General features: G+C 44.8%; 1 protein-coding gene across 2 annotated transcripts in view; it reads right to left on the bottom strand.

The window, feature by feature from the left end:
* The window catches only part of ODAD2 (outer dynein arm docking complex subunit 2), a 1,108,894-nt gene that overhangs the window by 121,060 nt on the left and 962,626 nt on the right, over window positions 1-25,208 (bottom strand). For both annotated transcript variants that reach the window (XM_085631770.1, XM_085631771.1), the window contains exon 17: window positions 3,130-3,244. In XM_085631770.1, the coding sequence (XP_085487896.1) occupies window positions 3,130-3,244 (115 nt within the window). The remainder of the gene's footprint in view (window positions 1-3,129; window positions 3,245-25,208) is intronic.

Raw genomic sequence — 25,208 nt, forward strand, 5'->3', positions numbered from 1 at the left:
ATGCAAAAAGAAATATTGATGGACAGAATGCAGGACAATGTCATACATTCACCCCAGTACAGAGATCTGGGCCTAAATCCATCGTTTTTTTGCTCACCATGCCATTCCGGTTTGGACCCAGCCATATGCAAATCAGTCTTGACCCTGTGCTCAATGGGAACAGTCCAGCCTAAACTGCAAGGCCAGGTCCTGCCTGCACTGGAAACAAGCATCCTAGGACCGGTTTTGGAGTTTCACCCCTCTTCAGCCAGGATAGCTTGATTCCAGTGGCATGGAGAGCACGGGACTCACGTCTGAGCATACCCGTCCCACTCAGGGTGACAAATGCAAAAAGAACCAATGGGCACCTCTCTCCACGCTGCCCGGTAGTCGTGCCACAGACCGGGGTCCCCACGAGCCCACCAAGGCAGCAGCATGCTCTGCCTCCACCCAGAGGCACCCCGCAACCAGCAGTAGGCTCTGCAGCTGGACCGGTAGGTAGGCAATATACAGTCATTCAGGCACCAGGTCAGCACGGTAGGCCCCAGCCCGGGAACCCAGCACCAAGCGCGTCACCGTTCAATGGCGCCTCATCACTGGAGCGCGCCCGCGTTCTCCAGCCCAGGGTGATCCCAGCATCCCCGGGCGTCCACGGTCTTCAGAAAGCTGAGGGAACACATGCAAGGAGAGGGCAGCGCTCTGCGCCAAGCAGGGGGGTGGGGGGCCAGATCTTCCTTTCCACTCACCGCCTTCGCCCCGCAGCACGTGTAGACTGGGCCCCGCTAGCCTCACAATCGCAGCAACTCCAGGTTTGTGACGCACCCACCTTCCAGCAGTCTGCAGGGTAGATTCAAGACTCCAGTCGCGTCCACCCGCCGGCCCCAATGCCGTCCCTTCGCAGATCTGTTGTGCGCAGCCCCAGCCTCGGTACTAAAGAAGGGCTTCAGTGGGGAGCCGCAAGGCGCGCGATCACGTCTCTCTCCTCAGCGCGGCGGGTAGGCCTTACCTCCCGCTGCCGCCATTGAGTTATTTCCAGCCGGGCCCAGAGCTCATCAATCCGTGGCGCCGCTGCTCTGGAGTCTTTCTCCGCCGCTTTTGTTACCGGACAGTGGTTAGATGACGGATTGTCTGAATGTGGTGCCGATGGCTCGTGGAGCTCTCCTTCTACACGGCCATCTTGTTTTGCAGCAAGCACCCCACCCCCCCCCCTTCCCTATTTTTGTTACATTCATTCCCCACTTGTTCTCTTTTGTTATTGATTTGTGGTTCCTGCAGGTGGATTCCAAATAGATTCATCTTTGGGATTATTTGGTCTAACTCTTCTCTTCCTAATGTCAGGGGGAGTTTGGTGCCTGCTTTTCTACTCCAAAATAAATCCCCATCTCCAATCGAGTACTCCCAGATTGTCAAAGAGATGTTTTACCTTTGTGGTTCTCTCCTAACTGAGACCCTCTTAAGGAGGCATCTGACAACTTTCACATGTGTTATAGTGTGCAGGGTACACAGCACCTACGGGGAAGTGCTGCTTTTTCCCTGGGCAGTTAAGACGGAAACTGGAAAGAACCTGACTGCATCCAGTCCATAAAACTATTGTGTGTGATAATGTACAGGGTCTAATGCACCAACTGGGAGGAGTTGCCCTTTTCCTGAGCAATTAAGAAGAAAACTGAAAAGACATACTCTGCTTCCAATCCTCGACACTAGATAATTGTTAATAGCTACAGAGCTCAACCATTGACAAAAGACAGAGAATGCTGCCGTCAAAATGATTGCTGGTCTTAGAAGAAGGAATCACATCATGAAAGCTCCTCCACTAGCTACCAGTTAGAGATAGCATCCAGTTTGTGCTAAGGTGCTGGATGTGTAAATGCATCAATGATCTCTAACCCCCTCCTATATCTGGCTAAATGAATCTCCCCACACTGCCCAGTAAAATAGCTAGGGAGCCTACACAAAAACTGTTAAGTATTCCATAGGTCATATTTACATCAAAAGCACGTAAAGCCTTCTCAGTTCTGAACCCTTCTCACTGGAACTCCTTACCAGGGCCTACTGTATGTATCCAATTTGTCCATCTTGAGAAAAGCACCTAAAACCCAGCTATTTTAAGGTAATATTACAAGAATAGTGCCAATAGTTTTGCATGGTAATGCCAGAAACCAGCAAAGAAGAACTGCTGGTGTGAAATTACTTTATTGTAGCACATATGTCTTAAAACGCACACATGCCAAAAAGGATAAAAAAAGTTGCCAGTGTAAGTCCCCATAGAGAAAAAACTGGTGGCCATCAACCATTTGTTTTTAGATAGAAATTAAAGAGGCCATTGGCATCTTCATTTGTGAATATAGGAGTTGTCTGGATATTCTGCACCCCAGACATGACATAATTAGACAGGGTGATAAAACAGTATACTATAGTTTCAAAAATACCTAGGGCCATATGTAGGTAGCCCAATACCGGCCGGTAACGGCCGATTTTCGGTAAATATACCGTTACCGACCGGTATTTAGGCTTTTGAGATGTAGGGGGATCATTCCTGCATTCGGTAATTTACCGAATCGGTAAAATTACCGAATCGGTAATTTTACCGATTCGGTAAATACCGAATACAGAAATGAGATGTAGGGGGAGTGTGTGGTGGGTGTGGGGATTCGTTATTTACCACCAACTGAAAGTTGGTGGTAAATGACGAATGTCTCTGTGAATGCATGATTTGGCCCTTAGATGTGTGCAATGTGGCAGACACACATGCCCTCAGGGCATGTATGTGTGCCACATGTGCACACATGCAGGAATCAGGGGTGCAACAGGGTGTCAATGTGACACCCTGCCACCCTTGATTGAGCTCCCCCCATTACCGATTCGGTATTTACCGATTCGGTAATGGTAACTGGCTTCCCATTGATTCCTATGGGCCTCCTGGCCCATAGGAATCAATGAGATACAGGTTACCATTACCGAATCAGTAAATACCGATTCTAAAATACCGACACTTACCGAATCGGTATTTTTTTACCTACATTACATTTACCGATTCATAAATACCGAATCGGTAAAATTCGGTATTTAAGAATCGGTAAATGTAATTTACCTACATAAGGCCCCTAATGTATAGAAACGACTGCACAATTTAGGTTGCATTTTGCTTACCTTAGCATTTTCGATACAAGGACAGATAGCCCAGGCTGCACTTGCTTGAACATCTGTATTTGGATTTTTCAGCAAGGACCATAATAAGCGAACTCCATCCAGTCGGTCAATTAACCTATGGAAAGTCAGACATTAAAAATAATATTAACTTTAAAGTTAAGAATTGTAAGCCTAATACAATGTACACCTTCTGTAAAACAACTTGCCTGCTGATTTGATATAATATTAGTGTTTTAGTGAGTTGCAGCACCATTATTACATTTTCAGTTTACACTTGGTTTATTTGCATAGGGAGTTTAATTTAAGGAAAATCGCATAGGCTATAAAGAAGCGCATCTTCCTTTAATGTTCTTGCAGTTAGCAAAGTAAAGCATTTTAAGTAAATAATTATAATGCAATAAGAATCTACTATAGAAAGATAAGGCTAAAACACTACATATTCCACCTTTACTTTTTACTACTCTCTAGTCAGTTGATTACTTCTAGGTATGCTTCTTAGGAGTTGTCTTTTAATATATGCTGTCTCTTAAATCTTGCCCAGCCTTCTTTTTCTTATTAAGAACTTGATTTCTGTCAAGATGTCCCCCTTTTTTATGCTAGCAGCCCAGGTAAAAAGATAACGGTCATACCTATTTAACTTTGGTGGCGTGCCAGGCTTTGAAATCAATTATATTATTTTTTTAAACCAGAATTCGTAGTGTGGTAAGTTGTAGACAAGATCTCCATTTTATCCTCCTCCAGACTCTTCGGCCCAAATGTTAGTGTATGTGGCCTTAAGGGTTATGTTCCTCTTAGAGGATATTTGCCACCTCAGGTCAACATCTCCATACTTAAATGAAGTGCTTTATCCTTGAGTTCAACCTGGATGTAGTGACTTAAAAGGACACTTGTTTGGGTAAGGACCCTGGTAAGAATATGAATCTTGAACTAAAAGCCTGTCTGTGTCAAGACTGCGCCTTGCTCCAGGAACACTGTTGAATTTTTGCCAGAACAGACTGAACCAGCTACACCAGGGAGCAACTTCTGGGCTTATGGCAGGGCACAGCTCCTTGCCGCCATACTGTGGACCCGGAGATCCTAATTGTGAATCATTCCTTTGCCTGTCCCTCATGCAGTTTCTGCTTGGCACAGGTAGGCATTGGTTGTACCCCCACAGAAAAAAGTAAACCTACCTCACCTTCCCAAGAGCATATGCTCTTGGGGGAAACAACCTTTTCAACGCAGTCATTACATCGCACTACCTTTACATAGCAGTCATTACATCACAACATCCTTTACATCGCATGTCATTACAACGGAGCCATTACATCGCATGTCACTACACTGCATGTCATTACAACGCATGTCACTACAACGCAGGCATTACATGGCAAGTCATTACAACGCATACCACTACAACGCATAGTACCCCTACACTATCCAACACTTACCCTACTGTTGCACTCACTGGAGTTAGAATAGTATTTTTTACCCCTACACTATCCAACACTTACCCTACTGTTGCACTCACTGGAGTTAGTATAGTAATTATTACCCCTATACTATCCAAAACTTACCTTAAATGCGATGCAATGGTATGCATTGTAATGGTATGCATTGTAAAGGTATAATGCGATGTAATGGAATGCGTTGTAAAGGTAGTTTCTGAAAATGAGATGTAATGGCATGCGATGTAAAGAATGCGTTCTAAAGGATGTTGCGATGTAAAAACTGCGTTGTAAAGGCATGCGTTGTAAATGTATGCATTGTAACATCGTTCATTCCCTCTTAGGATATCTTATTAATGCCAGATCCCTGATTAAGAACAAGATTACTTTCAGGGACTTTGTCTCGCTTTGCAAACTGGATTGGATGTTTATTACTGAGACATAGGCAAGGGATTATTCTGGTCCTGATCTTGTGGAAGCAATCCCTTCCAGATATAGCTTAGCTAGACAGGATAGGGCACGCAGAGTGGGAGGGGGGCTGGGCATTCTTCATAGGGATGCCTATACCTGTCACACCGAGCCACTTACTACACCCTCTGACCGTTACCAGGCATTATATTTTTCTATAAATACTCTTCCCACTGAAAGTTTTTCAGGGGTTATATCTTACCGGCAACCTGGATCCAGATCTTCCTTTAGCCAAGACTTCAGTAATCTCTTGGAACCCTACCTGGCAAGACCTAATTTTACATTGTTGGGTGATTTTAACTTTGATTTAGACAAAACTCCATGTAAAGATAATCAAACCCTTCTGAAAGCTTAGGCTGCTGTGGATTTTCGCAGCTGGTTACTATCCCCACCCACGTTGCTGGACATATGTTAGATGGCATATTCTTCAACGATCTACGGATCAAGGTGGGAGTGCCTTTACCTCTCTCATGGTCAAATCATTATGCCACCCCCTTTAAACTTCAGACCTCAGCATCAAGCGCTGTCTTAGATGACAAAAGGATAAGGGAGGAAAAGAGAAATCTGAGCTGTAGCAGTAAGGAGGCTCTTACTAACTATTTTATGAACTTTCATTTTTCTGAGCACTTGGATGCTAATTTAGCAGCAGATGAACTTTCTAAATGGCTGTTAGGAGCCATGGATACTTTGGCACCCGTTACAAAACATTATGTAGCGAGGAAAAAACCCTCCTCCCCATGGTTTTCTGACAGACTCAGAGAGCTGAGGCAATCTTGCCGCAAACAGGAAAGGATATGGCATACATATCTGGCGCCGGTGGGCAGAGAGCTACATAAACAGCGCCTGAGGGAATATAAAGCGGCCATTACCAAGGAAAAAAGACTGTACTACTCTAAGGTTACTGAATCGATTATATCTTCTAGAGAACTTTTTAATGTTATCAACTATCTTATTTCCCCTCCTGTTGCTGACTCGCCAGATCTTTCTCAAGAACTTTGTGACAGAATGGCAGATTTGTTCCGCACCAAAATCACAGATATATATTCCACCTTGGAGGACCCCAATGCTGAAATTGCTATATCTGCTCCTCCTAAATTCCACTCTAATGTTTCGGTAACCATGGAGGATGAACCGAGGCTACTCACCTTCCCTCACATTTCACCTGAAATGACGGACCGCCTGCTAGAAGGAGTTACCTCTGGATCTCCCTTGGACGCTTGCCCCCTAAAGGTTTTAAAAATAGGAAGTGGAGTCATTGTTCCCCACCTCACCTCAGTACTAAATATAGCTATTTCTGAGGGGCAGCATCCCACCCCTTGGAAGACCGCTGCGGTCAAACCGCTTTAAAAAAAGCCTTCTCTGGATCCTACGCAGTTAAAAAACTATTGCCCCATTTCCTTGCTACCAGTCCCAGCCAAGATTTTCGAAAGATACTTGAACTCTCACCTTAGATCCTATCTAATGGACTACCAGTTGCTTGATGGCTCGCAGCATGGGTTTAGAGGCCATAATAGCACTGAGTCAGCATTAACAGCGTTTTTTGACAACATCCGGGTCCAGGTTGACGCAGAGTATACTATACCCTGCTAGTTCTTCTTGACCTTACCGCAGCTTTTGATACCCTGTCTCCTTTGAGGCTGGTGAAATGCCTCAAGGAGATAGGGATCGGAGACACAGCCCTTGGGCTTCTAGCCTCCTTCCTCAGTGAGCGGGCACAGATAGTAAAAATGGGCCAATTCTACTCGGCTTCTAATTCTTTGATATGTGGAGTTCAGCACGGCTCCTCCTTAAGCCCAACACTTTTTAATATCTATGTTGCCCCACTGGCTAAGGTTGTGAGATCCTTTGGGTTTGAGGTGTTGTCTTATGCTGACGACACACACATTATGGTGTCCATTACCAACAGAATTAGGGAATCTGCCGCAAATTTCAAAAACAGGCAGTCTCATCCGGGATGGTTGAAAACTATCTCAAACTTAACAGGCAAAAAAAACGAGATCTTGATTTTTGGTAACCAACACGACATCTGGTTGAATAACTGGTGGCCTGACACACTGGGTAGCTGCCCATCCCCTGTATCCCAAGGGGAAAATCTGGGGGTTATAGTGGACACATCTCTGTCCCTGAATTTACAGATTAGCAGAACAGTGTCCACCTGTTTTGGGAAAATCAGGCTCCTTAGAAAAATCTCCCAGTTCTTTTCGTTTGCATCATGAAAGCAGGCAGTTATTGCCTTAATAATGACCAGACTCGATTATTGTAATGCCCTCTATCTGGGCATTAATAAAGGTTTGGTGCGACGGTTACAGCTAGTGCAGAATGGAGCAGCAAGGCTAGTGATGGATTTGCCGAAGTACCACTCAGTTTCGGCTTCCCGCATATCGTTGCACTGGCTACCTCTGGATCGAAGAATTCTCTTTAAGACTCTATGCCTGACCCATAATGCCTTCTACGGTCTAGGCCCTGAGGCCATTAAAGCGATGTTCCAGCGCTATGCCCCGACCAAGCAGCTTAGGTCTGCTAGCAAGAATTTGCTGGTAGTTCCAAGATATAAAAAGGTTAGATGGGGAGGCAGGGCCTTTTCCACTGCCGCTGCTAGGTTGTAGAACTCTCTCCCTGATGGTCTATCTGGTCTTGTGTCACACTCTCTTTTCCGCAAGGCCTTGAAAACCTGGCTCTTTACACAGACTTCAGTATGGGTATTTTATTCAGTTTGCACATCAGTCCTCTGCAGTGCCTTGACGCCCTTGGGCTAAGTTAGCGCTTTATAAATTTAATATTCATTCATTCATTCATACTTGATGAGATTGGGCTCCTAACAGGTATGGTATCTTCGACAGAACAGAAGCTACTGATAAGTAAGTGACAGTGGACACAATCTTGCTTACAAGATTTTCTCAAAGAGCCCTTTTAAATACGAACCTCCCATTGCACTTTGTGAATTGTTACACAATTTTCAACACATCTGACATTTAAGGTCTTGCGCACTTTTTTAACATTGTCTCCTCCGGCCTTCTCACAGGCTTTCAAACTGTCTTTAGTCTAATACCAGACTTCATTCATTCAATCAGCTCTGGAATAACAGCAACGGTGCCCATAATTCTCGCTCTGTTTGCGGCTATCCTAGACCTGTGCCTTCTCAATCTCTTCTTGAAAAAGGAGATATTCTAAATGCTAATGCTATCCTGTCTGCTATGAACCTGGGAGACTGGATGGTTGTGTTGGACTTGCAGGATGCATATTTTCAGGTCCTCAGCCTGCCTGTCCACAGATGTTTCACATGGTTCATGGTGGGCCAAAGGCACTTTCAGTTTGCTGTGCTCCCATTTGGCCTTACCAGTGCCCCTCGGGAGCTCATGACAATGATGGCGTTGGTTGCAGCTCATCTGGAGGTCACGTGTTTCAATATTTCCCTTCCTCTATGATTGGCTCACCCCAGCCAGTCGTCTGCAACCTCCAGACTTCGGCAAACCTCCTGCACTCACTGGTGATTCACTATCAATGTGCCCAAGTCACACCAGATTCCTTCTTAGACGCTCCCCTACATCAGAGCTGTTCTGTACACAGGGCAGTTTCTGACCTATCCTCCCTAGCAGCGATTCCAGGTTTTTCGGGCTATGATACCAATGTTTTGGCCTCTATCCTGGATTTCTGTGAGGCTGACATTGAAGTTGTTGGGCCTAATAGCCTCCTGCATACTGCTAGTTACTCATGTCCATTGGCATACGCGGGTTCTGTAGTGAAACCTCAAGGCCCAGTGGGTGCAGCATCAGGGGAATCTCTCTGATATGGTTGAGAATTTGAAGGGAACTGTGAAAGATTTGCATTGGTGGCAGATGAACCACGATTGTGTCAGTGGCAGACCCCGCTTCCTTCCCACACCGGAGCTAACTGTAGTGACAGAAGCGTCACTCCTAGCCTGTGGTGGACATATGGTAAAGGTGGAGATCAGAGGACTCTGGTCTCGGGCGGTATCTGGGCTCAACATTAACCTGTTGGAGCTTTGGGCGATCCATTTGGCATTAAAAACCTTTCTTTCATTCAATCAGGGAAAGGTTAATACAAGTGTTTACGGACAACACCACTGCCATGGGGTATTGCAACAAATAGGGCGGATGAGGTCACTGACTCTTTGTGGCTGGAGCACCAGGGCATATTCCTAGTGGTTCAACACCAGGTGGGCTTTCTGAACGTCAGGGTGGATAGGCTCAGCTGTCAATGCCTAGCGGATCATGAATGGTGTCTCCATCCAGATGTGGCTTAAGGCCTCTTTGAAGAGTGGGGAAAGCCTTGGTTAGATATGTTTGGTGCTTCAGGTCCTTGATGAATGGAGTCACAGAGAAAGCACCTATTACTACTGAAGCAATAATGACAACCAGTTCTTGTGTGCACTGTCTTTTTGATATGCCTAATGATGAGCAGATTTCCATCCTAAAGATAATAAACAAGGAGTTGAGCCTATAAGAAAACTCTTGCTGGCCAACGTTGCTGCCAGAAATTGTATGCAACCTATTTCCTTGGTTTTCCCATCTCCAATTCAGCCTGCTCGAGTTGACCGCAAATCTCTTTATTCATCCCAGCCAGTGTGATGCATTGGATTCTGTCCCATCATCCTTGTAGATGTCTGAATATTGCTCATCATTTTAAGGGCTTTATTTTCTTAAACCCACCAAAGAAGATCATCCCCAGATTTGAAGCTCTTTATGACCTGCGGCACTCTGTATTATAGGGGGCTGTGGAAAATAACCTGAATGGTGGATGCCAAAACATCGTATTCTCGTACAAGGCCATTCAATAGAAAAAACAGGATCTCAAAGCTCCACCATTGTAGTGCTGACCATTTCTTAAGGAAGACCTTTAGTTTTCTAGTTTCATGACAAACTCCCAAAGGGCATTCTCTAGGTTGGCCAGTAAAACCCCTTCACTTTATGGAACGTAATGAATACAAACATGATCAGGCAAATGCCTAAATTTAAGAGAAGAAGCCACTCATCTTTACATTTTAGTGGTGCATTAATGAACCACTGACAGCATAAAAGAGAGGCATGAAAACTGCAACAGAAACCTGGCCCATTCAACTAAAGGTAGACCTTATGTTACGTACAAATTGGGTCAAAGAGAAGGCATCCTTCACAATTTAACTTACTAGTTCTTATGAAGGTTGTTTTCTTTGTTTTTTCAAAAAGCTTATATGTTAGCTGTTTGAGGTTCATAATTGATTGTGTTTGATGGTTTTTTTCAACCTTTTTTCCTTACTATAGACATATTGCTCAGAAAACAAATCTCCTAAAGCAGGTGTGACAGATTGCACTTTTGCAAAACATCTCTTCTACTTAATGTCTTACTAAACCCTCCTCCTTTTTCAAAATAAAAAAGTAAGGAAAGTGGTATAGTTTGTAGAATATATCAAAACATTGAGACAAAGCCAGCTACCATCTGTACACCCAATGATCTCTCATAGATATCTCACATTTAGCAGACTTTGAAAAGAAATGCCCAACCACGACAAATAGTAGTCAGTATTTTAGAGTGCGTGTATCAAAGTTTATATTAGGCCATCAGTATGTGCATCAGATTATCAGGTGGATGATGTCATCAGTGTTGTCATTTGAGATGTCATAAGTTATGTCATGAGTGATGTAATATGTTACATCATCACCATTGCATTGCGGGCGCGCGAGTTATAGTTAGCTCAACTAACTATAACAGGTGAATTTCTCTGGTTTTGTATGAGTCAAATGTCCAGCTAACTATAACGTCCCCGAAACGTATGTTTTTTTTCAGTGAATTTCTAAGGTTTTTTAAATACTAATTCCTAACTATAATGTCTGTATAACCTATGGTTTTTTTCAGTGAATATATATATATATATATATATATATATATATATATATACATACATACATATACATACATATATATACATACATACATATATCTACATACGTACATACACATACATACATAGATATACATACATATACTTACATACATATATATATATATAACATTTTAAAAAAGTGTATTTGTTATTTAAAGCCATCATAGTATTTATTACCTACTGGCAGTCGCCAGTAGGTAGTTATAGTTAGGACCATGTTTCCACAGCAAAAGCCTATATTGTTGGTGACGTATGATGAATCTTCACTAAATTTTCCCCAAAAAGTGCGCCGGTGATTTTTGTTCCACATTTAAATGTTCAGGGCGATGCGCCAAGCAGGAGGCCAAGAAAAAAGGGGATGGGGTCAAAAAAGTGCATTTCGCTTGTTAATTTCCATAGGAGCTTTGAACACGACTACAGTCCGAACCGCTGGACGGAACTACACCAAATTTGGCAGAAAGCTAGCTTTTCGTCCACAGATTGTGCTTTTTGTTATTAGGTGTAAATCTGTGTAGTAGTTGGTGAGAAATTTAAGGATATTCAAATTTGTATATCTGCAACCTCTGCTAACTCGCAGAGATCTAAGGAGCTCTGATTGGCTGCCAACACTTCAGCCAGGAAATGTTGGCAGCCATTATGGGAATCGGCTTCAGCAGAGTCCTACTAAAAAAGTTTTGAAAAAATTTGAAAAAGGTGTAGAGTGGGAATACCCTGACCCCCAAGCCTTGATCTTGAAGCATTTTTTTCTTTAAAAAACAAATTGCTGCGAAATTCGCAAATTCTCAGCAATTAAAACAAGAATGGTCTCCTGTGCTTGTTTTTAATCAAGCCCCTGGATGGGCCAGGTCCCGGGGGCATGATGAATTTATGAAATTAAAGGAGAGGCCACATGTGGCCCCCTCAAGGGGCTCTTTTATGTCCTGGGGACCATCACCTCTTTGGGGCTTATGTTTAATTTACTGCGGGGGCTGCATAGACTACCTCAGGCACCAGCACCTCCCTAGGGCTTTAAATAAAATTAATGGGTGGGCTGGGCTGACCTAGGGACTACCACCTCCCCAGGGCCTTTGGTAAATTAAACGCAGAGTGGCTGCGCGGACCTCCCTGTACCTCAGGGACCACCAACTCCCCGGGGTCAAATACAAGAAAGGAGGAGGGTCATGAGCGATTGACGGCCCTGGTTACTGCAAATCCCCAGGGGTGGCTTCCCGTGAGAAACAGCTGTCTGCTTTTGCTTACAGCTCCAGCTTGCTGGATATGGAATGTTTGCGTTTGCTTGACTGGAAGTGGGGGTTTCATCTCTTCCCCTCCCTGCCGACATGCGGGCAAGGAAAGAGATGAAAGTATTACTCCTGCATGCAGGGAGCCGCACTTCCAGAAGCTCCCTGCGTGCAGCAGCTGTCATGACTGTGAGTCCCTGTGCAAACCCATGTATCATTTGTGCATCAGCATGTCATGCCATAAGTCATGTCCTTCCCCTTGGGCTATATTTACTTAGGGAAGTGTGTGAGGGTCCAGCATCATCTCTGCAGACAAGCGCTCCAGAGGAGTGGTCTACCAGCAGCAATGTTGGCTTCTAGAGGAGGCAGGGAGCCAGCTGGGACTGTGAGAGCATTGAGGCTCCCCCCTGCATTCCTGGGAAACAGACAGAAGGGAGCAAAAAGAGGCAGAATTATTGACAGAAACATGCAAAAAGAAGCACGATAAAGGTGAGAAACGAACCAAAAGAGGCAGAATAAAGGTCATCAATGAGCAGATAGAGGCATGATAAAGGTAAGAAACGAGTAGAAAGAGGCAGAATGAGCAGAAAGAGGCAAGATAAATATGAGAAATGTCAAAAAGAGGCAGAATAGAGGTCAGTAACGAGCACAAAGAGGCAAAATAAAGGCCAGCAACAAGCAGAAAGAGGCAAAATAAAGGTGAGAAACTAGCGGAAAGAGGCAGCATGAAGGTCAGCAGTGAGCATCAAGAGGCAGAATAAAGGTGATAAACAAACAAAAAGAGGCAAAATAAAGTGAGAAACAAGCAGAAAGAGGCAAAATAAACATCAGCAACAAGCAGAACGAGGCATCAACTACTAACACACACTCTTAACCCAGCCACTAATACAACCAGTCACACATTTACTCACAGACCAATACAGTCACTCACATACCCACAAAACCACCCACACAGCTACTCACAAACCCATACAGCCACTCACACACCCATACAACCACTCACACAACAATACAGCTACTACCTGAGCTACTCACCCATACAGCCACTCATTCATCCACAAAAACACTTACATACCTATTCACACATCAATACAATCACTCATGCCCCCACTCGCTCATGTATACAGCCATTCACACAAATACTAAGGGCCTGATTACGACTTTGGACGTGAGGAGCCGGGTCTGCCCCGCCACTGCACTGCCAAAGCTGTGGTCAGACTGCCAGTCAGATTAGGAGTTTCGTCCTGGTTGGCAGGCTGGTTTTTGGCATTCCAACAGCGTTGCATCTAAAAATGGGCACCGCAATGGGAACACCAAAAACAGTTCCTGCATGGCATGGACTTAAAAGTCCATGCCATGCAGGTACTGGGACGCATGCACAGTGGGAGCCCATGTTGTGGCCCTCTGTGTGCATCCCCATGCGGAGGAGACCTTTGTTTTCTCTCTACCACAGTGTTTATGGAGGAGGAATCTCCATGACATTGCCGGCGGAAAGGAAACGTATAATATGATTGGTGGGCCCGCGGTGGTCACGCCAAGTATATTGCGGCTTCCTGACTGCCGCAACATACCAAATAATGTGTTTCCATGGCAGCGTGGCTGTGGCAGTCCAACTGCCTGACTCCTATTCGGTCAGTTATGAGACCGTCACGTCCCCATGAGTTAGACTCATAATCAGGGCTTTACTGTGCAAAACAGCAACTCACACAGCCTTTCACTTACCCATACACCCAGTCAAACAGCCACTCACCCATACATCCACTTACACACCCAGTCACTGACCCATAGAGCCATTCACATAGCCACTCAGTTACCCATACAGCCACTCACACACACACACAGTCATCCACCAGTCACTGATACAGCCACTCACACACACACTAACCCACCCATACAGCCACTCACACAGTCACTCACTCACCCATACAGCTACTCACACCCCCACTTATTCACCCATAAAGTACTCACACACCCATACAGCCACTCAGACACCCACTCCCACACTGATACAGACAGTCACAGTTCCACTCAAATAACATATATTAGATACAGTATCACTCATTAGTAGTACAAATAGAATAGTAATTTAACTTATGCAATAGCTTTGGATATATCTATAATTTTCGGAAACCTTTACGAAACACACTCACTGGATGATGTCATCAGTGAAGTCATTTAAGAGTTCATCAATGATGTAATCAGTGATTTCACTGAGCAGGTCATGAGTGAAGTAATACATGGGGTCATAAGCAGTGCAGCGTGGGGCGTAAGTTAGAGTTCGCATAGGTAACTATAATACTGAATTTAGCTGGTTTTGCATGAGTGAAATCTGACCCTAACTAGAATCTCCCTGTAACCTTTGCTTTTGTCAGTGAATGAATATATATATATATATATATATATATATATATATATATATATATATATATATATATATATATATATATATATATATATATATATATATATATATATATATATAATTACCCACTGGTGGTCGCCAGTAGGTAGTTATATATATATTACCTACTGGTGGTCGCCAGTAGGTAGTTATAGTTAGGACCTATTATCCATAGGAAATCCGCCACATTCTATTTGGAATAGCTTTGGCGCCGGTTGACGGACTTTTTAAAACTGGTGGGGCGCTCCAGTCTGCTCCTGTCCTGAAAGTCTCGGGGTGATTCGTCAACAGGGGCAGAGAAAAAAGGGGGGTCTCAAAACATGTTTTCCCTATGCAATTTTCCATAGGAACCTTTAATCGCAGCTACAGCCCAAATTGCTGAACAGAATTACACCAAATTTGGCAAAGAGGTAGCCCTTGGTTCACACTTGTGCCTTTTAGTTAAATGGTGTAAATCCGTTCAGTAGTTGCGCACCCTATGCGCAGCCAGCGCGCACCCTCCCGATCACGAGCTGCATCCTAATTGGCTGTCAACTGGCTATCAACACTCCAAACCAGGAAGTGTTGGCAGTCATTTTGTGCCTCGGTAGAAGCGAGGCTCAAGAAATCAGTGGATCAAGTGTGCAAAACCTATAAAGGGGGCAGGGTAGAAATACCCTGACCCTCTAGACCTGCTTAGGGGGTCCCACAAGGACCCCCAAAAATGTTTTGTTTTTTTTAAATTGCAAAATGCGTGCAGGGTGCGTGGATCCTGCCGTAAAAATAAAAATAAAACAAAGCGCGGGCTCCCGCGCTTCTTTAATATTTAGCCCCCGGGGGGCCAAATCCCAGGGGCACAATTTTTAAATTTGATGGGGGGCCCGGAGTGCCCCCCAGCCCCGGGACCGCCACCCCCCGGGGCTACAAAATAAATGGGTGGGGGGGGCTCAAAGACCCTTCTCAGCCCTGGGGACCGCTACCCCCCGGGGCTTTCAAAAAAATGGGGGGGCTCAAAGGCCACCCAAGCCCCGGGGACCACCACCCCCCGGGGCTTTTTATATTGTGGGAGAGGGGCCACGTGGCCCCCCTCCTGGAGCCATCGATGGCCCTGGGGACCGCCGCCCCCCAGGGCCAGCTCCTGCAGTGTTTTGGGGCGCCCACCCCCGGGACACTGCTGTTTGCTATGGCAGGGTGGGAGCCGAGGCTCCCGCCCTGTCATAGCAAATTTGGTTTGGATTTTGAAAGAGAGAGCAGGGAAATCTGCACTCTCTTTCAAAATGCAAACCATATTGCTTTTCCACACAGGGAGCTGCATGTTAGCAGCTCCCCGTGTGGAAAAGCAATGCCGGCTCCCGAAGGACGCGGGGAGCCGGCTGGGACCGTGGGGGCATTGGGGCTCCCCCCACGGTCCCCAACGTTGTATATAGGCCTCGGGGGATGGGGTCCCCGGGGAGTATAGAAATTAGTGATTGGTGCTTTTTTTTTTACGGGCAAATTAGGAGTCGTGCACCAAGTGCGGCGCTCAGCGCGGCCCCTGGTGTGCGCGCGCTGGGTGCGCGACTCCTAACGCGTCAAACACGTATATGACGTATATGACGTCACGCGCAAGCACGCGAGTGTCGCCTAAAGTAATACGTATGTGTCGCGTATGGCCTGGAGTCGCCTACCTGTCGCATAGCGATCGCGCACGAAAATACACACCTATCGAACATCCTACGCGGATCCTACACAACAATCCCCAAAATGGCAGCTAGGATCCACGCAGCGATCGAGAAAGGTACGCTTTGGGTGCGCGACTCCCCCAAAAAAATTTGAAGAAAAAAAAACAATAAAGAAAATAATATAAATATATTTAAAAAAAAATAAACAACAAAAAAAACAGTTTCAATATTTTTAAACAATATTTTTTTCCATTTATATTAAAAATATATTATGTAATTAAAAAAATAAAATATGTAAAAATAAATAGTTAAAAAATGTGGAAAATCAGTATCAAAAAAATAAATATAACTATTATTACATTTAAAAATTGTCTTTTAAGAAATCTTTGAAATTCACTGAAAAAACCATCCATAGGTTTCAGACTTGTTATAGTTAGGAATTAGCTGATGATGTCACATATTACATCATTCATGACATGGTCAGTGACATCACTGATGACATCACTGATGACATCATCCAGTAGATGTAATATGTGACGTCATCAGCAGTGGATTGCGGGCACGCGAGTTATAGTTAATAGAACTAACTATAACAGAGGAATTTCAATGGTTTTGTATGAGTAAAATGTCCAGCTAACTATAACACCCCTGAAACCTATGGTTTTTTCCGTGAATTTCTAAGGTTTTTTAAATGCTAATTCCTAGCTATAACATGTCTGAAACCTATGTTTTTTTCAGTGAATATACATATATCTATATATATATATTTATATATTTGTTTGGCGTTTGCCACTTTGTCATTATAGATAGGAGTCCCAGGATACGTATTCCTTGTATTTTTGATCATTAATAACTGTTTACCCATTTGACGAATCTTCACAAAACTATGCAGCCCAGTTCCTTTTTCTACATTGGTGGATGATGCAAACCATTTAGGTGATTAGTTAAGGGGGTTTAATAACAAAGGAGGGGTCCCATAACACATTTTTCCACCAATGCATTTTCCATAGACTATTTACAGAGCTGTAGAAGTAAAATGGCTGTACAGATTTTCATGAAATTTGGCAGGAACATTGATTATGGTTGCTATGTCACAAAAATCCATTCAGTACTTTTGCAGGTATAAGGCACAGAAACATAGTGATATCTGAGGCTGTGGTATATCATGGTAATTTCGCGGTATACCGCAGAACTTAATGATGACAAGGCAGTATATATTTGGCTAATGACTGCTTTTACAAAAGTTAAATGCAGCCATCTTGTTTAGTCCACATTTTGGCTGTGTTATGGGTTAGGACCTTAGATATAGGTAAGTAGTAGGTTTTATTGGTGTTCCCTGCCTACCACCACTTTAATAAAGTGGTAATAGATAAGGAATTGTTTTTATATTTTTCAATATATTTAAAAAAAAGGTAACTGTGATACTACCTACTGAGTACAGCAGCACTTTAAAAAAAAATGGAAAAAATGCAAAAGACACTACAGCATTACATTTGAGGGAAAATATAGTGTAGTACACAGTTTTTTGTATTTGTACATAATTTTTTTTACATTTTACACTGAGGGGATGATTACGATGCCGGTCGGACAGGTCGTCCAACTACCATCTTCGCGGGCCAATTCCGACCACCGAGGCCGCGAATGAATTTCCACCCTACTACGATACATGCAGTGCAAACCTCCACCGCTGTGGTCAGAAAGTTCTCAGCATGGGCCACAGCAGTTGGAAAGTTTGCTGATAGGAATTCCGGTTCCGACAGCACTGCGTTAGCACCGTCGAGCAGATTACGATTAAACCACTGTACTTGCGGTCTGGATTCTGCAGTCACATTACGGCGATCGACCGCCACACTACTGATGCCACCAAACGCCACAACTGTGTCAATTAGAAGTAAAAAAAAAAGGACCCAGCTAATGGACATTGCCTAGGTAGACACACCTACATTTCAAAGTATAAAACACATCCCATCCCAGACCATGATCCTTTGCAAAACACTGCAGTGCAGCCCCACAGACCATTTTGTTCCAGAGAGAGAGAAAAGGCAGTCATCACTACACAACACCATCACGCACACAGACCCCACCCACATTTGTTCACACACTGTTCGTTGTCACGCCTATTTAATAACCATTTTGCATCGCCTATACTACCACACTCACATTTCACAATTTCCTTTTTACATGTCTCTGGCAAAAAGTTTTACTGACACTGAGTTATCAGTGTTGGTGAAAGAAATCATTAGAGTAGCACCACATTTGTTTGTAGCCCAAGTCCAACAAACCTCCGTTGCTAGGAAGAATGTAATGTGGGACAGGGTTGTTAATAAGATCAAAAGTATCGGTACCATCCTGCGCACAAGGAAGGATATCAGGAAGAGGTGGCATGACCTGAAGATCAGGGACAAGCACCTCGTCAGCAGGTGCCATCTGGCAGCTCAGCAGACTGGTGGTGGGGCCCCCGGGTAATCATTACAACTCACAGCCTGAGAGGAGAAAGTGCTTGCCATCCTGCACACTGAGGGCTTGACTAGAATACCTGGGGGACTGGAGACTGGTAGGTAACACCTCACCAATTGGCACAACATATCAATGAACTGTTTGCACACATCTCACCTCTTCCTATTGTCCATCACATCCATTTTTCCCATATGCAGTACCTAAAGTATCAGAGATGTATCAGTTACAAACAGTAGTCCTGCACATGATTCCTTATATATCAGCCTCCATCACATCTCATTCATGGCACTGTTGTTTGTAAGTGTTTTCCCATCAAATCATCATCACAGTAACCATATATTGTACCAATTTACAACAGTATCTGGCAACACAACAGCATCTTGTCAATACGTATGTTACACAATGCAGTTTTGCTAGTGTTGCCAAATTGTAACTGACAAGACTACAACTCCCATCAGGCCCTGTTGCCTGAGCACCTCACAACATGTACTACTCTCCTTTCCCCATAGCCACTTGGCAGCCACGTTACTACTCAGGTTCACCTCACAGGTAGGTAGCCATTACTCAAGTGTGGGCTGGGAGAGGATGACAGGACTGCAACTCCCATCAGGCCCTGTTGCCTGAGCACCTAACAATGCCTACTACTCTCCTTTCTCCATAGCTACTTGGCAGCCATGTCAACACTGATCCCCATGTCCAATGGACCGTACACATTGCACACTATGCTCTGCTCTGGCACATGTTCAACTACTCATCCAGAAATCCACCAATTCTCCATAAATGAAAAGAAAGACAAGACGACAAACACCCAATGCAGTGTGAAACACAAATGTCAGTAATGCATGAAGGTAACACAACCCACACTACATTGCTAGTGAGCCATTGGCATTGCATTCATGATAACCAGTGCAAAAGTTCCAAAACATCTGCCAATAGGTCCGTATTGGAAACAGATAGGAGTTTGATGTCCACAATGTCTACCTCCACCCCTTTTATTCCTTCAGTGCCTCTACTCAGTGTGTACCAAAGGATGTGGAATGTACATATCATACCTATTACAATGTACAATGACACTCTACACTGACTGAACAGGTGGATCCCGCACTACATTTGGCGAGACACAAGACACTGACCAGAGTCCAGCTCTGCCCCAGGATCAAGCCAACAGTGATGCAAAATCTCCTACACATACAGATGTGGAGTGCCTACCTGGCCCTTCTGGACAGGCTGGGCAGACAGAACCAGTAAGTCACTGAGCCCATGACCACACATCCCGTCCTCGTGCATACATTGTAGTTGACCATGGCCCCAAAATGTGGACCTAACTCCAGCAGCAACATCACCTGCACCCCAGGCCCAGCTACGAAGGTGAGCATTGACACCACTCTCACTGAGGATGGAGGGGCCAGTGGGAGATGCCAGTGGGAGGGTGCAGCCTGGGCCATGGTCACAGGTCTGTGGGGGAAGGGGTGGTGGAGGGGGTGTGTGGACCAGCTTAGTGAGGCCACTGGTCCCACTGAAGCCCAGGCCAACATTTCCAGAGTAATAGGTGCATATGAGGACACTACATCGAGATCATATTAAGGAGATTCCTAATAGATGCGGTTATATTATGTTATATATTCTTTTAACAAAACGACCTCCACATCGTTCCAGTTAACAACAAGATCTTTATATTGGGCACCAATCATCGCGGGTAGCCTAGGACATATTTACTCCATTTGCTATAAAGCGCACAAAATCAATTTGGATACTGCAATCAGGAATTTGTTTTCAATATGTTTAACCTTGAGGAGTACATCGAGAGTATATAATTGTGTCTTTAAAAAGGTGGTATAAATTACAAACTCCATCGAAACTCGTCGACGCTTCTTCTACACAATTCGTCTATTTGACTGGAATCATAGATATCGAATGAAAGTGAGCGTATCAGGTCCTAGTCAATCTTTCATTCCTTTTCTTATGAATGTGTTCAACTAATTGAGAAAGTATACTGTCTTCTCTTCTCTCTCAAAAAATTGTGTGTATTGATATTTATTTATGGGGTTTTGCTTACACCCAACTAGTAAAAGTGGATAGTTGGAGCATAAATTGTATATGAATTCATTTTTTTATTATTTGTGTATTACAGTAAGTCATCTTTTGCACATTTCTTTTTTTTTTTTTTAGAGTTTGTATGAATTGATGTTATAAAGAATAATTGTATAAAGATTTTTTAATAAATATCATTGTACGAAATCTCTACTTTTGACAGTTTTTTGTGTTTACTGCTTGGGCTATGTTGTTTATTGCTTTGAACCTTGGGGTTGAATGTTATGGGTTATGAGTAAACTATGCATAAATAAGAAAGTTTGTAGTAACCAAAGGATAAACTTACTTCTAACTTGTCAATAGTACCCTATTCCTTTGGTGAGGCGAAGGGGTCCCTCTCTTTTTTTTCTGTCTTCTCCAGACTTGTCCAGAAATCGGACTCTGGCCTTCTGGAGCCCAAAAGCCAGCTCCACTGGCCGCTGTTCTACCATGGGCCTCATTGAAGCGGACTTCCCTTGGCGATGTTGGATTCCTCAGGGGGGCCAACAATCATGGCCAGTTGGGATACGCTGAGTCACCTAGATGGGACAAACACACAGTTGTGCATGTATGATGCCACCAGACTTCACACAGACAAAGGTTTGACACATCTCAATCACCAATAAGCTAGGACCTCTCCGGTTGTAGTTAAGACATTAAATGTGGTATAGTGCTGTTACTCATTATGTAGGAATCATGGCAGATCCTGGGAATTTTGCTCAGACATTTGAGATGTATAAATCCACTAGACGTGCCACTTGCCCACAGGTTGAATGGAAGTTCTTCCTGTTCCTATACACCTGCTTAAAGGCTTGTGTAGTTACTAGGGCAATATGTGTGCCATCAATAGCTCCAACTACATGTGGGATGTGATGGGAGGCATAAAAAGTCTGTCTCCCTTCACAGGGGTCAAATCTTGACGTTTGGGTAATGTAGCTGTCCATGTGTCTCATCTGTGCTGACAGCACATCACATAGAACCATACTAAACATTGGTTGGGACATTCCTCCTGATAGTGTACTTATATGTACCAGTGGCCAGGATGTGAAGTGTGGCCATCCCTTTCACTGTTGGTGTCAGAGCTGTGTGGTAGGTACGACAAGAACATAAGTGAGGCTCCTTCTGGCCACATAGATCCTGTATTTTCTGCCTATTTAGACTAAACTTCCTGATGATGTCTCTCTCTTCCATAGTCATTAGGTCTGGAAAAGGCCAGAATACTGGAGCCATTAATCTTCTCCCTCTGCCTGGAATACTATGTGTGTAATGGAAACACAAATTGATGGTGGTTACACAGTCCCACCAGCATGCAGCCAACAGTCATGTGATTTAACAGTAGTGCATTTGTGAGTAGTGTACCACATTATAAATCATATATGACAGTACATACATACATGATGTGTAATGCTGTGCACGCATACATACCATGTTCTAGTATGAGCAAAGTGGAAGTGATGTATGACAAATGAGTGGTTGACAAATTTGTAACATTGAGCACTTTTGTGTCAGAGCTCGTTACAACCGGCACACAGCATAAGGTACTACATACACATACCAGATATACATGGGAGTCATCCTGATGGATGGGATGCACTGCCATCATCACCAAATCCACCTATCTGCCCAAATCTGGACTACACATGAGTCTGTAACAGCACTGTGAAGAACAAGTTACTTACCTTTGGTAATGCATTATCTGGTAGAGACTATATCTAGCTGCAGATTCCTTACCTTTGAATTTCCCAGGCGTCAGGCTGGATCTGTAAACGTTTTCTGAGCAAGACCCCTTGTTTGCGGCGTTGGGTGGCTCCATTCGGCTCCAAGTGACGTCGTTGGTGTCGGTAGCATCGGTTATGAGGTTGTAGTGCCTATATAGGTGCCACCCAGGCACGCAGACATCAGTACTTTTCATTTTTTTCCACACCAGAAGCGCAGAACCACGAAGTAACTGACATAGTCATGTGCAAAACTAGGGCCCTGAAAAGGGGAGTGACCCTAGCTCTACAATATTAGTCCACAAAGCGGGGAGGCATGAGTGCGGCTGTAAGAAATCTGCATCTAGATAAAGTCTCTACCAGATAAGGCATTACTGCAGGTAATTAACTTGTTCATCTGATAGAGACTTCTAGCTGCCGATTTCTTACCTTTGAATCAGCTCCCCAAGCCATACCATCCCGGCAGTGTGCTGCGGACCAATATCCTATACTAGGAAGTCCTGCAGGTCCGAGCGGGCAAAGTGCCCGTCCTTGTAAACCTGACCGTTCAGACAGTAGTGTTTTGCAAACACGTGCAAAGATGCCCACGTTGCTGCCTGACAGATGTCTTGCACAGGGACACCCCGAGCCAAGGCCGTAGTCGCCGCCTTTCCCCTGGTGGAATGGGCCCTTAATCCCTCAGGGGGCTGCTTCTTTGCCAGGGCATAACAGATCTTGATGCAGCGAACGACCCAGCGAGAAATGGTCCTTTTCTGAACTGCCCTTCCCTTCTTCGCTCCCACATACCCAGCAAAGAGTTGGTCGTCCACCCGAAATTCTTTAGTTCAGTCAAGGTAGAATGACAATGCTCTTTTTGGGTCCAGTCAGTGGTGACGCTCATCTTCCTTAGAGGGATGCAGGGGAGCAAAGAAGATGGGCAACGTGATGGACTGACCCAGATAGAAAGGGGTCACAACTTTTGGTAAAAAGGATGCACGGGTGCGAAGCACCACTTTGTTCGGAAAGGACATAAGATAAGGAGGCGAGCAGGTTAATGCCTGCAGCTCACTCTCCCTTCGGGCTGATATAATCGCGACCAAGAAGACTTTTGATGGTCAACAGCCGGAGGGGACAATTGTATAAAGGCTCAAAGGGAGCGCACATCAGATAGGTGAGAACCAAATTAAGGTCCCACTGCGGCATACAAAGGGTGTAGGTGGAAACAAGTGAGCCAGCCCTATCATAAATCTATGTACAATGGGAGATTTAAAGAGAGAGGGTCAGTCTGGCAGCCGCAAAAAAGCAGACAGAGCAGAAAGGTAACCCTTGAGAGTTCCCAAAGCAGAGCCCTGTTGGGCAAAGGACAGAATGAACAAAAGGACAGTAGAAATAGAAGCAGAAAGAGGGTAAATCGATCTTTCTGTCCAATATAATACAAATTTCTGCCAACGGCAGGTGTATACCGTCTTAGTGGAGGGCGTGCCTGGCTGCCACAATAACATTACAGACTTCGAGAGGAACGGTCAAAAGCTATCAACTGTCGCCACTCAATCTCCACACATGGAGGCACAGAGATGAAAGGTTTGGGTGGAGAGGGGTCTGTCAATGACCCAATCGCGGTTCGTCAAGCACCACTGCAGATCTTTTGCAGTTCCTTCCAAGATCTGGACCATATCGGTGCGATTTCCCCGATGCTGTACCCATTGGAACTTCAGGTCCCACTGCAGAGCCTGCATACGCCACCTGGCATGCTTCACCAACAAGATGCAGGAGGACATGAGGCCCAAAAGCCTCAGAGTCATTATTACCAAAATTCAGGATAGAGGCTGAAACAACGAATCATAGCCTGAGTATCTTGGACTCGCTGCTCGGGAGCATAGGCCCGAAACTGCCCCAGAACTGCCCCAATGAAAGGGACCGTCTGAAAAGGCATCAGGTGTGACTTTGGCACGTTTATAGAGAATTCCAGTGAATGCAGGAGGTTCACCGTAGTCTGAAGGTGGGAGACGACTGCCTGAGGCGAGGGCACCTTCAACAGCCAGTCATCGAGGTGGGGGAAGACTGTCACCCCTAACCTGCGCAGATGAGCTGCAACCACCACCATCACCTTGGTGAACACTCGAAGGGCACTGGTAAGGCCAAAGGGAAGTACAGTAAACTGAAAATGCTTGTGGCCTACCCTGACCCGCAGGTAACGCCTGTGGCCCGGCAGGATTAGGATGTGAAAATATGCATCCTGCAGGTCCAACGAAACCATACAGTTTCCTTGGTCTAGGGCAGACAAGACCTGAACCAGAGTGAGCATCTTGAATCTTCTTGAGGAAGAGATTGACAGTCCTAGATCAAAATGGGCCGTAGCCCCTTGTTCTTCGTAGAAATCAGAAAGTAGCGGTAATAACAACCACGGCCTACTTCTGAAACCCGGACCCCTTCTATAGCTCCCTTGGCCAAGAGAGCTGTAACTTCCTCTAGGAGCAATCTTAATGATCCTCCGCCAGCCGTTCCGGATTTGGCAGAATTAGAGGAAAAGAGAGGAAAGACAGAGAATAGAACTCCTGGACTATCTGCAAGACCCACTTGTCCGATGTTATGGATCTCCAGTGGGGGAGATGATGACGAATTCTCCCACCAACTGGAGTAGTGTGGTCCTGCAGAATCAGCCTAGCAGTGCTTGGAGGCTGCGGCTGCTGGGGCAGTGTGGGAGATGACTTCTGGCCTCCATTCCTGGCTCAGAATGCACTACATCCACATCCTTAAATGGCTTGGGCAGTCTGTTTAGGACAGTGGCTGGGATAGTGCTGACGTGGCTGCAAACCCCTTC

Source organism: Triturus cristatus, chromosome 10 (genome assembly GCF_964204655.1).
Source record: "Triturus cristatus chromosome 10, aTriCri1.1, whole genome shotgun sequence".
NCBI lineage: Eukaryota > Metazoa > Chordata > Amphibia > Caudata > Salamandridae > Triturus > Triturus cristatus.